This window comes from Phoenix dactylifera, chromosome 17 (assembly GCF_051530095.1).
Source record: "Phoenix dactylifera cultivar Ajwa chromosome 17, Ajwa_hap1_PhDact_Kaust_v1.1, whole genome shotgun sequence".
In the NCBI taxonomy this organism is placed as follows: Eukaryota; Viridiplantae; Streptophyta; class Magnoliopsida; order Arecales; family Arecaceae; genus Phoenix; species Phoenix dactylifera.
In genome coordinates this window covers 6,312,127-6,324,679 of record NC_143206.1, presented here as the reverse complement: position 1 = coordinate 6,324,679, position 12,553 = coordinate 6,312,127, and the positions used below count along the sequence as shown (strand labels likewise).

At 40.0% G+C, this 12,553-nt stretch overlaps 1 protein-coding gene across 8 annotated transcripts in view; it reads right to left on the bottom strand.

Moving 5' to 3' along the window:
- Positions 1–12,353, bottom strand: part of LOC103720047 (Pseudouridine synthase family protein) — a 32,757-nt gene extending 20,404 nt beyond the window's left edge. For 2 of the 8 annotated variants that reach the window (XM_088713415.2, XM_026809586.4), the window contains exons 1-6: positions 12,213–12,353; positions 12,025–12,136; positions 7,873–8,012; positions 7,212–7,574; positions 7,012–7,074; positions 3,837–4,053 (exon numbers count right to left, since the gene is read on the bottom strand). In XM_088713415.2, the coding sequence (XP_088569541.2) occupies positions 3,837–4,053; positions 7,012–7,074; positions 7,212–7,574; positions 7,873–8,012; positions 12,025–12,136; positions 12,213–12,278 (961 nt within the window). In that variant the 5' untranslated portion in view covers positions 12,279–12,353. Of the gene's footprint in view, positions 1–3,700; positions 4,054–7,011; positions 7,075–7,211; positions 7,575–7,872; positions 8,021–12,024; positions 12,137–12,212 lie in introns of those variants that run through there. The other 6 variants (XM_089928146.1, XM_088713414.2, XM_026809587.4 and 3 more) reach the window with 6 other exon arrangements.
- Positions 12,354–12,553: the final 200 nt, after the last annotated feature.

Sequence of the window (12,553 nt, the reverse complement as noted above, 5' to 3'; positions counted from 1 at the left end):
TTGTCCAGGGAGAAGGTGAGTCTGCCCTTTCGGAAGCCACGCTTCAGGGCTGAAAGAGCCACTTCCTGGCTCAGGTTCCGGACTTCCAGCGTAGCCTTGTTAAAGCGGGTAAGATAATCCCGCAAGCTTTCTCCCTCGTTTTGCCGGACATCAAAGAGGGAGTCGGAGACCAGTCGCCGCCGGCTACTGACGGCGAAATGGGTGATGAAGAGGCGAGTAAACTGGTCGAAGGACTGGATTGAGTTAGCCTCCAAGCCGGCGAACCACGCCCTTGCCGGGCCACGGAGGGTCGCCGGGAAGGCCTTGCAGAGGAGAGGATCTGATGCTCCGTGGAGGAGCATAAGGGTCCTGAAACTCTCGACGTGATCCCGCGGGTCCGCCGCCCCGTCATAGGGCTCGATCGCCGGCATTTTAAACCCCGGCGGATTCGGGGTCCGCAGGATCCTCGAGGCAAGCGCCGGCTGGGAGGAGATCTCCAAGTCGGCGAAGGGATCTTTGGAGTGGCCCTTCAGGACCTGGAGTTGTCGGTGGAGATCGTCCACCCGCCGGTCCAGGGAGCGCGACCGATGGGTGGGAGACAAGGAGCACCGAGAGGGGGACCGACTGGAGCGCGGGTTCCTTGAGGACTGGGGGGTCTGGGAACGCGCCCGGGCCCGCCTCTCGTACCCCGCGCAGCTCCGATGGGAAGGTCCCGGCAGAATGGACCGTGCTCGAGAATCTTCCTCGCGCCGGCGCTCCTCCCCATGGGAGAGGAAGGAGCGCGGGTTGAGGAGGACAGGTGAGCGCTCAGGGAGCAGCGGCTCCTGGGCCCGCTGCGGCGCCCGAGACATCACACCCTGCAGGTTCTGCACTGCCTCCGCGAGGGTGCGAACCTGCTGGGCTAACTGGTCGAACTGAGCGGCTTCGACCATCTGAATGGGGGGTGGAACGGTGGAGTGTTGCTGAGAATGTGTTGGAGACGCAGCGGCCTCCCGGCCGGAGGCGCGAGAGGCCCCGCGACCGGAGGCATTGGAAGCTCCACGACCACCTCGCCGTGCCATTACGATCGCTCTGAGATTCGATCCCTTCCTCTAGCGCCAACTGTTGCTGGTGGTCCAAACTGAGAACGATTGGCACAGCGGTGTGAACGGGGTTCCGTTTGGGTTGCCTTAGTTGGTGTTGATTGCGCTCCACTTTCCACCGGAAAACCTGCAAGCAAGCCTCGCACCACCACTGGGGTAGTGGGGGCCCTCCGACGATCAAGTCAGAGGAGATTGGAGGAGAAGGAAAGATAATAGTAGCAAGTAGGAGAATGCTCTGGAAGTTCTTGCTTACCCCCCCTTCTCCCCCCAGCCGCATATATACCAGGCTGGGGGGTCTTTCAGGGGGGTTCGTCATCGTGGGGCACGATGGAGCTGCCACTGACACGGCCGTTACAGGGCGTCGTGGGGCAGCGCTGGGTACGGCCGTGACAGGGCGTAGTGGAGCTCCGCCTTGTACGGCCGTTACAGGGGATCGTGGAGCAGCGCCAGATACAACCGTTGCAGGGAGTAGTGGAGCAGGAGGCTGCGGCGTGCCTCTGGGGAATAGCCTGTCGTTGTCGAGAGATGTCCGACTCGGGGTCGGGCTGCGGAGACGAAGATGTCCGACTCGGGGTCGGATTGCTGGATCAAGGGGCTGCCGACTCGGGGTCGGGCTGCGGAGGCGAAGATGTCCGACTCGGGGTCGGATTGCTGGATCAAGGGGCAGCCGACTCGGGGTCGGGCTGCGGAGCCGAAGATGTCCGACTCGGGGTCGGATTGCTGGATCAAGGGGCTGCCGTAGTCTTCCTGGGCGCGCGTGCCGGTCACGTGGGGCATGGTGGCTAAGTTCCCCCGTAACAGGTACCGATACTGGAACTTGAATCCTTGGCAAAGAGCTTCACGCTTTGACCTTAGATCAGTTAAAAAGACGAGGAAGATGAAGGAAAATAAGGAGACTCCAAAACCACCAATTGTGAAATAGTAGTTTTAAACTAACACTTCAAAAGCTTCCACAAAATGTAATAATCCAAACTAAATTTTACCTTTCACCACTCTTTATATATACATCTTCTTTAACAAGGTCGAAACAAATTTCTGAAAAGAATTTGAAATGGAAATCAAAGAATCAGTTATCTTAACATTAGATAACATAAACTACCCTGAAACCAATCACAGATTTGAACATGTCACCCACAAACTCCGCCAAGCTATTTGAAGCCCACACCACTACTCAATTCTTGCATTTGAAAACTCCCAGGGATGAGGCCAAAGGGAACTTTTCAGAACTAAGAGCCTTTGATAATTCAATCATGCTTTCCTCATATGGACTCTGATCAACGCAAGTCTGGATACATTAAAAAATCTCCAACGAAAGGCTCCCAGAGGGTATTGTTTGGTAAAGCATTCTTTCCAAATCTTGCAGAAGAATCATAAACGGCCTTCCTAATTATTATTTGTTTCAGATTGCATACAGCTTTTATATTACGACTTTTGCACTGAATTGCACATATTATTTTAACATGGCCATTAATCTGTTCAAAGCAACACTATTTAACCAGATAAGTGTAATATTAGAAAAATATTGGACTCCTAGTCTGACAATATCCTGTTTTTTAAGATTTTAAGTATAATTCAGCCATGTTGAGTTTATGTTTGTGGTTTAGATAGAGCCAGTAAGCTACTTTCACTTATTAACGTGCTTGTCCTCAATGTTTCACATAATTCATGTCAGTGCTATTTCTCAATGATCACTTCCTGCTTTTGTTTCCCTGTTGCTTCACGCTCTCTTCTCCCCTCATTGCAACTGTAGATGCAACTAACAAGCCCCACATGTTAAGTCAGCACTGGAACCCAGATGAAGCTTTTTTGGGCTGGCTACCCGTACTTTTCTAATCATTGACTGACAGTAGAATGCACCAACATGCTTTTTAATCATTTTCTGACATATAAGCCCCCTCCCCGCAAAACACCCACCCTCAGGGCCCAAATTACCTTTAGAAATTAGAAGAGGCTGCTAGAATCAATATCATATTTGGGTAGGGTAGAACACCTCGATATGTTTATACTTTGTATGCAGATAATTTCTGTATCAAACTCAATGCATGATACAGGTCCACTTGAATAATTATATATTTTGCACATGGTTCGTTGTTTTATATATATGGCAGCGCTTGATATAAATTTGTGAAATAATTATTCATGAATGTTAGACATCTAGATTTGTAGATTCATTTTTCTTCTTGATTGTATCTTCAGTTATCAATCAGTTTACTAGAATTCATGTACCTGTATCCAAACACAAGTTTTGGATAATGATGATTCACATAAGCCATCATCAAGGTATGAAGATTATAGCTACCACCACAAAAATAATTTTCCATAATTATCTCATGTTACATGAACTCTTCTCCACTCCACATTTAATTATACCCTATAGTTCATCAAAAGAAGTGTTTTTCGGCCTTTCTTACCTGTAACTTTTAACGGAAGTTGTTTTGGTGCTTATGACATGACTTCTAATGCTAGGAATGAGGAAGTGTCATAACAATTTATAACCAAGTTTATAAGATCAGTGAATAAAGGGGAAAAAAGTAGTTCTACAAATTTTAGCTCAGTCAAAGATTAAGAGCACCCTACTAGAGCATGACCATTTATCTAGAAATTACCTTGCATAAGATCCTTTTGGATCCTTGAGACCCTTTTAACTCTGTTAACTCTTGTATTATATATTATTTTTATTTATTCAATTCATACCAATTTTAAATTCGCATTGGTAGTGAAATACTGAATAATGTTCCAAAAAATGCTCCTTCAGTCAATAAAATGGAAGCTTACATTTACTCACTTGATGAGTCCTGCCAAAACTGATATCTGGGCCACCTTCAGGAGGTTTTAGAATTTCATGCTCATAGTTGACAGACATGAGACATAATCCATGAGGTGGAGCTGATAATGCAAACTTTGCAAGCTCTCTACGATCCTGAGCAGCTAGGATCTTTGGAACAACATTGGGAGGCAATGCTTCTCTTCCAATTTGAAGTAGCAAAGCTACCTGCAGAAAGATAACTATGAGGAGATTTCTGATAGGTTACATAGGGAAATAGAAAAGTCACAAGCAAGAATATCAAATATCTTAGAACAAGCCCTGAAAAAATAGACATATTATATTAGACCATAGTAACAAATACGAAAGAGAAATATGATTTTTCGCATCACAAGGACAACATATATGGTTAAAGATGATGAGGGATACCTAATGTATGTATGCTTAAAGATGACGAGGGATCCTGCACTAAAGTGAGATACTAAGAACAAGCCCATTGTCTTTTGTTCCTCAAAGTTTATATGCTTAATATATTACTTTCAAGTTGTAAATGGAGCACGGTTGCACACATAAAGCATAAAGGATGTCAATGACAAACCAAATAATAAGAGATAAAATTGCCACCACAACCCCCCCCCCCACCCCCACCACAAAAAAAAAAAAAAAACCATTTTCTGACTGTTAAGAACATAACTTAAGAATATAAAGAGCGCATTATGTGTATGACCACAGTCATTTTTGCTCCCTTATTTTTACAAGAACTGGTTTTCCATCAGAGCTAAAATCATGACTGATGAATGTTGAATCTTCAATTTATTGTTTGGAAGTGTCAAAAAATATTACAGCTATGTTGAATATAAATGTCACCCTTCCTACTCCATGCTGTTAACTATTCTCTAGAAGAGATAAACATGCATTAATAAATATCATTTCAAAGCAAAATGTTAGAACTACATTATGATACAAGACAAATGGGTCCAGCTGCAGAGCCAGAGGTGTATGGCTGTTCAGTGTTGCATAGGCATCCCCTCTTTTACAGCTCAATGAAAACACAACTTGCTTCCTAAACTACAAAAAGGAAAAGGCCATTTTTTGTTCTAAACATGGTTTTAAGTTTTGGCTGAAAGTGATCGGTTTCGATCAAGATTGAATTAAAACCGACTCCTAGTTTCAGATTTCAGTTAGTTTCAGCAGTTTTGGCTTGTGTATGCCAAAACTGACCAGTTTTCATCTAATTTTGGTCGAAGCCACCAAAACTGAACTAAAACTAACTAAAAGCATCTCTTTTAAGAATTATTTTGATGTTTACAATTACAATGAGGTCATTTTTTTAATTTATTTAACTACATAGGCTATAAAGGATTAGTTTCAATGATTTTTTTCTTTTTCTTGAGTTAAAGGACGAGATAGATAATAAATATAAAGTTGATGGACTGAGATGTCCAATAAAAGGCCCTTATTGTAGCATTTTGCAAAGACTAATCTGGACAACTAAATACAAGACGTCAAAGATATGACAACTTTTCTATATAAAATAAAAAACGTTCTTTAACAACATAGAGATAATCAAATAGGTACTTAACTTCACACACATAAGAATTCAATGTAATAAATAAGTTCTAGTAGGAAATAAAGAAAGATTTGAATGCACATGGTGCAAAGATGCTTTCAATTTCATAAATAAGATGAATTTGTAAACATTTTAAGTTCAAGAAGAAAATTACATATATCTATACAATATGTTCCCAGCAAAAATGGCAATATAATTTCATTCATATGCAAAACTAACTTCAGCCTAAGATTGTGAAGACTACACAAATAAAAAAAAGAACTATATAATACAAAAATACTCTAAATGTTATCTAATAACTTCTGGGTTATTTTGTTTTCTTCTTTTTTAGAATATTAGAATTTTTCTCAACTTTTTGGGACAAAACTCCAAAACTTGGAATGAAACTTCCAAAACCATTGAAACTACCAAAATAGAGTTTCCACAAGCCCGACAGAGACTGAAACCAAAACTGAGTTTTCAAACCTTGGTTCTATATCATTGCTATGTATATTCCAACTACTATCTTTATATATTCAACATGAGTGCCAGCTAAAATAAAATGAAGCACCCATATGTGGTTGCCTATGTTCTCCCGAACCATAGATCTACCATCACCTACTCTCAAAGTTCTCTTTCTTTTTTTTTTCTTCAACCAGGGCTCCTTACAGATTTAGTAACTACAAATTGTACATCAAGTGGTTCTTCAACCATTTTTGTCTCAACCATATGCAATGCAGAAGACAAAACCCAAAGTATGTCCCAAGGAACCGTATTTCTAGACCTGATTGTTGAACAGGCCAACTTATCTCTGATAGCTCAAGTAACCGATGTCTCTGTTACCTAGACACTTGCATTCAATGCCTAGAATCCATTCAGATATGTACACAAGTCAGATATGGGTCTGACTAACTAATTCAAAAGAATGGAACATGAAACCATCAAGGACATGCATCTCACATTTCGTTAGGATGAAAATGTTCCTCACCTCCTCAAAATCCTTTTCCTTTTATGCCCTTGGCAAAATCTTTATTGTAGGCATCTAGGTGTAGACTATCAAGTATAGGTCTAACCACATTTTCTATCAATAAAAGGTTCATGTCTAACCCAACAAAGCTCCAACCTCATTCTGACCTTCCCATTGTTTCTATTTCATCCTTGAGATACTAATAAAATCCTTATATCAGCTACAGTTTGAACGTATTTCATATCTCTATTAGCCCTTCTTTGAATCTCTATCTATTTATTTCAAATGAAGCTCCTGCCTCTAAAAGACCACTTGGTATTCCTTTTCAAAACTCTATCTTTTGTTCCCTTCTATGTTCAGAAGAATGACCAATTTTTCCCTTTTTTGTGCATCTTTATGTCAGCAAAAGATTTGCAATTTCCCTTTTTGTTGATACCTTGAATACGTTGTACCTTCATGTTGCAACCAAAAGTAGGTATTGCGAGAAGCTTAGAACTTCAATGAGGTAGTAGTGCTAAATTTGCATGAAAACAAGAAAGATATCAAGCACATAAGCACAAGATTATCAAAAAAGTTCTACCAAGTACACCTTCCATCTTTTCTGAAACTGAAAAAGGATAGCTGACAAACTAAGATGTTCCAGAAAAAAATTGTAAGTGGATGGACTTACCATGTTTCTCACTTGTCTGTATAAGAAACCAGTTCCTTCAACCTCAAGCTGCAAAACAGCACCCTGAACAACCACCAAATCATGTTTATGTTAAAACAAAATTTATTTTCAGAACACGCACAAACAATGGTGGGCAACAAGGCTTCATACACAAACAATAAATGGTATCACTAAGTTTCTTCAATGGACACATGAAATACCATTTCATTGAGGTCAAAACGAAAGATTTCTTTCACAGGATCCGGCAGGCGGTCATTGTGTGATGCATTTGCAAAAGATGAAAAGTCATGCTTTCCAACGAAATATGCCGCAGCCTCCCTCATAGAGGCAGGATTGAGTTTATGAGCACTATGGTAGGCATAAAGAGACAGAAAAGGATCCATAATTGGATTATTATATATCTTGTAGTGATAAGTCTTGCTCTTTGTGGAGAAACGAGCATGAAATTCAGGAAGTGCAGGACTAATTTCCCTCACTCGGATTTCAGGGGGAAGAAGCCCGTTCATTGCAGCATGGAGACTTTGCAAACCATCATAGGTGAAAGGTGTGACAAAGTGTGCAACCTGAAATAAAAGTGGAGTTACAAATTTTAGGACTGATAATTTTAAATGATATAATAGAAACTGTAAAATGTTTCAGCAGACTAAAGAACAGCAGTAGATTGATATTTGACATGTGGCTTCCTTTTTAACAAAGTTGGATAACAATAATGAAGTCTGATTAAATGGGTTAGAGATGCCGCACAATTCCTTCCATGTTAGTATAATCATACTGCCTTATTATGCACTACAACAAGCATCAATGAATGTTATGCATTTTCGTAAAATTTGGGCACCACTAATGTAATTGAGGTAATCAAACCTGACCCCAGGCATGAACGCCAGTATCTGTCCTGCTTGCACCAACCAACCGAAGTTCTTTACGGTCTAGCTTTGTGATGCGTATTAACGCACTCTCAATAAGATACTGTATGGTTGGAGGAGACCGCTGATACTGCCAGCCTGAGATGTAACTCCAAAGTTTTACCAGTCAATGGCTGTTTAAACAACAAGCGTACCTTAAGCACTGAAAAAGCAAAAAAGCAAGCAGGCATGGGTGATGGTTAAAGGCAAATGAAATTTAGCTCGCTTCTAGAAGCAAATGTCATTCCCTAATCCTAACAAATATATGCCTTGAAGAAGTAAAAGCCAAGAAAAGCATGAATAATGGTTCAAAGTGAGGTATAGCTTCTAGGATTTAGTCTCTGGAAGTGACAGATAGTTCCATGATTCTAATATAATATATGGCTTAAGCATTGAACAAGAAAAACAGTAAGGCATTGGTGATGGTTCAAAGGAAATAAAATATAGCTTATAGAATTTAACCTCTGAAAAGTAATGGATTGTTTCCTAATTAAAAGAAAAATGCATCCTAAGAACTGAATAAGCAAAAAGCAAGTAGGCATGAGTGACCATTCAAAAGAAAGTGAGATACATAGGAGTTAAATCTTGGAGGGGACAGTTTTGTTCCTGTTCTAGCAAAAGACATGCCTTAAGCATGGAACAAGCAGAAGGCAAGTAGGCATAAGTGATGGTCAAAAGGAAAACAGATTGTAGCTTACAGTGATCTTTAGACATGATGCATTGTTCCCTAATTTTAGCAACTAAATGCCTCGACCACTGACAAGAAACAAGCAAGGTATAAGTGACAGTTCAAGAGAATGTGAGATGTAGCAAGATAAGATTGAACCTCTGGAAGCAAGGACTGTTCACTAATTCTAGAAAGTGGAGAGAGTCATTCAAGCAAGAATAATGTATACTACATGCCAGCACAGGTCAAATCAAAAATGCTAAGAAAATATTCAAAATAATTGAAGATGTATTTTCAAATACATAACAAACATGAAATAGATCTATCACAAAGAAGCATTCAATAAAGAACCATTTCATCCAACAAGCACTTTGATCATACAACTTATTTTTGGTGATTCCAGCAAGCATAGTGCACACATACCTGTCAAGAAAGATCTTGCCCGCAAATATGATAATTATGCCCAGCATTTTTTATAAAATCCACTAGTTACCCAGGAAATATGCTAGCTTGCACCCAATCTAATGGGCTGTTCAGGTCTCCTTCCAAAATATAGCATCACAAAAAATAGCATTGGCATCCACAAGATAAACTATGGAAATCGCTTGACCTCAAAACCAAATTCAGGTGTAAGATCTGCATCCACTCTTTTACTGATTGTCCAATTCAACAACCCCTGAAGAAAAGAAATAGATAGTGGTTGATGGGGCATTCTCTATTTGCTTATCACTCGCACCTAGAGGAAGGCCTAGCACTGCCCTTCTATTTATCAAATCCTTTAAAGATCGTATTTTTTATTCTCCTTTCCTCTCCCTCCTTTTACAATGTCTTTTCTGTTCTACATCCATGTTACGACCAGTATATGCCCTGAGCACCTAAGCCAACATGAAAAATTTTCCTACATTCCAAAACATTAACTCAAAAGCATAACAAAGTGTACTTCAAATAATCCATTATCACCTAACCAGAGTCTTCTTGTCCAGCCAACATTTGGCTGACCCTGGTGGAACACACTTTTGCACGATCCATCTACACATTAAAAATTTTCAAGCTGATGCTGATGATAAAGAAGGCCTTGTGAAGCAAGTTTTAGTGCCCGCTAAGGAAGAAAAGCAAGAAAAGAAACAGTTGATATGTGGAGAGCTTTGGAGAGTTTTTAGAGTTAGAAGGTGGTTCACCCTAAAATCTTCATAAATGAATGCAGACAGAATCAAATTTTCATGGGTTGTCCTCCAGTGCATTCAATGCAACAGCTAACTGGAGTTTACCCGGAGCAGGAGGGAGCATCATCCCCAAAAGGAATGACCAATAATAACTTCATCTATAATTTAAGCCTCAAAATTCAACTATTTATGGCATTATTTCTTTGACACCTAGGCTCCAAAATAATACCCATTTGATGTCTCACCCAATCCACCCTATATTTAGATGTTATCTCTTCGTTGTACTCTTTAAGAGTTTGACCACCTACATAGAACATGACCATCAAAATCCTCCAAAAATTCTAATTCTCTCAAACCCAAAATGAAATCCATTTCTGTAGAGTAAACCCCATTGTCACTCTCCATGACCACCTCGAAGAAAATGTTGAATATAAGTCTTTCAAACTCCAAACCAGATGCTGCCTTACACTAAGGATCAACACACATTCACCAAATTAATTGAGTGAATTTTCCTATCATCATTTAATCATATGAAATGGAATCTCATATCAATTTTCCTACCCTTTTGTACCCTCATCATATTTGCAAAGAAGAATGATAAGAAAAACAAGGAGCACTATGCTTGAAGGGATCAGCTTTTCTGCAACAATTTATACACCCATCTTCTAGCTAGCCAGTATCATTTTGATTTCCTCTATCATTAAGTGAAGCACTTAGTCTTCATAGTACAAATGGATGAATAGATAGATTTTAAAGTTTACATTACACCAATAACTTTCTAGTTTCTACCCACTTAGAATCCCAGAATCCCTCTCAAAACTGTTTCATCACTTAGAATCCCTCCCAAAACTGTTTTAAAAAATTACAATGATCTTGATGTCATATATAAACATAAACTTAACGTCACAAAGTACATTAGATACTCCTGGTACTGAATGATGGGAATTATCTGGATTCAAATCAAGCTTCTGCAAAACAGGGTATTCTTATAAGAGAGCAGCGGTAGAATGTTCAAACCCTCGGCCTCCACTCCACTCTGTCTCTTTTCACTTATGCCTACAAAAAGGCCTATCTTCTACCCTCCATTCCTTGACACCTCCACAAAAGATCTGTCATTCTCCTCTCCTTTCCTTCTTTTCTACACTTTAAAATGTCCCTTTTCTGTCCATCTTATACCCCAACAGAAACAGCAAATGAAGATAGTTCCTGCTTGGCAAGGCACCAACTAAAAGCATTCATCATACCAAGATACATTTTGTTTCTTTTTTTCTTTTTCTTTGAGAGGTATTACCAAGATGAAGCTCAAAGTAATTCAAGTACCATCTGACCAAATAGATTTGTTATCTCCATGCAAAACATGTCTTAATACTTATTTATGCAGCGCATTATAAATTTTCATGCTGATAATTAAGTAGGCCTTGCAAATTCATTTACCACTTGTAAGTAAGAAGCACAATGAAAAGGTTTGCCACAACCCTTCTCTAGAAATTTGAAAGTTAAATCATACAAAGATCAATAGAGTTTTCAACAGCCTAAGGTATAAAAAATGCCCAACCTTAAATTCTCTTCTTAGAATAATAATCAAGGATAAAACTGAAGAATGGAACAGGTTCTTTGTGTGTATTCTCCAGCATACTTAATGCTACAATATAGACAACCACACGACCATTCACAATGGGACAAGGAAATTAAGATGCCTAAAGCTGAGCATCTCACTGCTTCATCCTCGAGAAGGCCAAATGCCAAAACCAGACTTCAGTGTTAACTAATCCCATGAAGAAAATAAAAAAATCTAAGAAAATGCGCCAAGCATACAAATTCTTCGCGAAGCTTCATTTCTAAGAGTTGCAAAAAGAAAGCATGGCATTTTACGTCATGACGGAGGAGACCAAGATCCAGAAAGCCCACAATCATCAGCCAAGGCAGAAGGACTAGTGGCAACAATTCCATCTCATGAAGTATGACATAAACACTGAATTTCTAACAAAAATCTCAGTTTTAGGAGTTGCAAATAGAAAGTGTGCCATTCTATGTCATGAAGTATGACAACAACATTTAAAAAAAGCCAAAGATTTTCAGTAAATCATGAAGAACAAATCACGACTCCATCATAACCAAAATTTGGTCTTTTCAATGGAAAAAATGCAAAATATTTTTCAGTTCCAAACAATATTTCATTTTTAAGGACGGCAAGCCGAAAACGTGTCGTTCTATCCAAAATTACCCTACAAGTTTTCCGTAAATTTGAGGGCAATTCGAAGGTGTGGGTTGGGAGAGGGACCTGAGAACTTGGTGCCGTCGTAGGCTATAACTATCCGCCATTTATGAGAACAGGGAAGGGTCAGCTTCCCCGGGTGGTGGTTCTGCTCCTCTCCACCACCCTCCAAACGCTGCTAAAAGGAAAGAGAGAAATTAAGAGCAGAATAGGAAAAGGAGGAAAGAAGAGACGAGGGAAGCAGAGGGAGATACCGAAGGGTTTGAGAGAGAGAGGGCGCGAAGAGGAGAAGAAGAGAAGCCAATGGCCGCAAAGCCCATCTCTCCTTGGTCAGGGTTCAAGCAAGGGAAAAGAGCATGGAGAGATGAGAAAAGAAGGTGGGTGGATGATGGCTAAGCCAATTAGCCAAGGGAAAGGAGCGGGGTGATGAGGTTTGGGTCCGAGTTTTAATAAACCCAGATCCAGACTCATTTGAAATTTCAGGTTTCACGAAAATAATGATCATTGCTTGGTTAAATAAATTTATTTGTTTATTATGATTAAAAATAATTATTATTATTTAGTTAAATAAATTTATTTTGTTTATTATGATTAA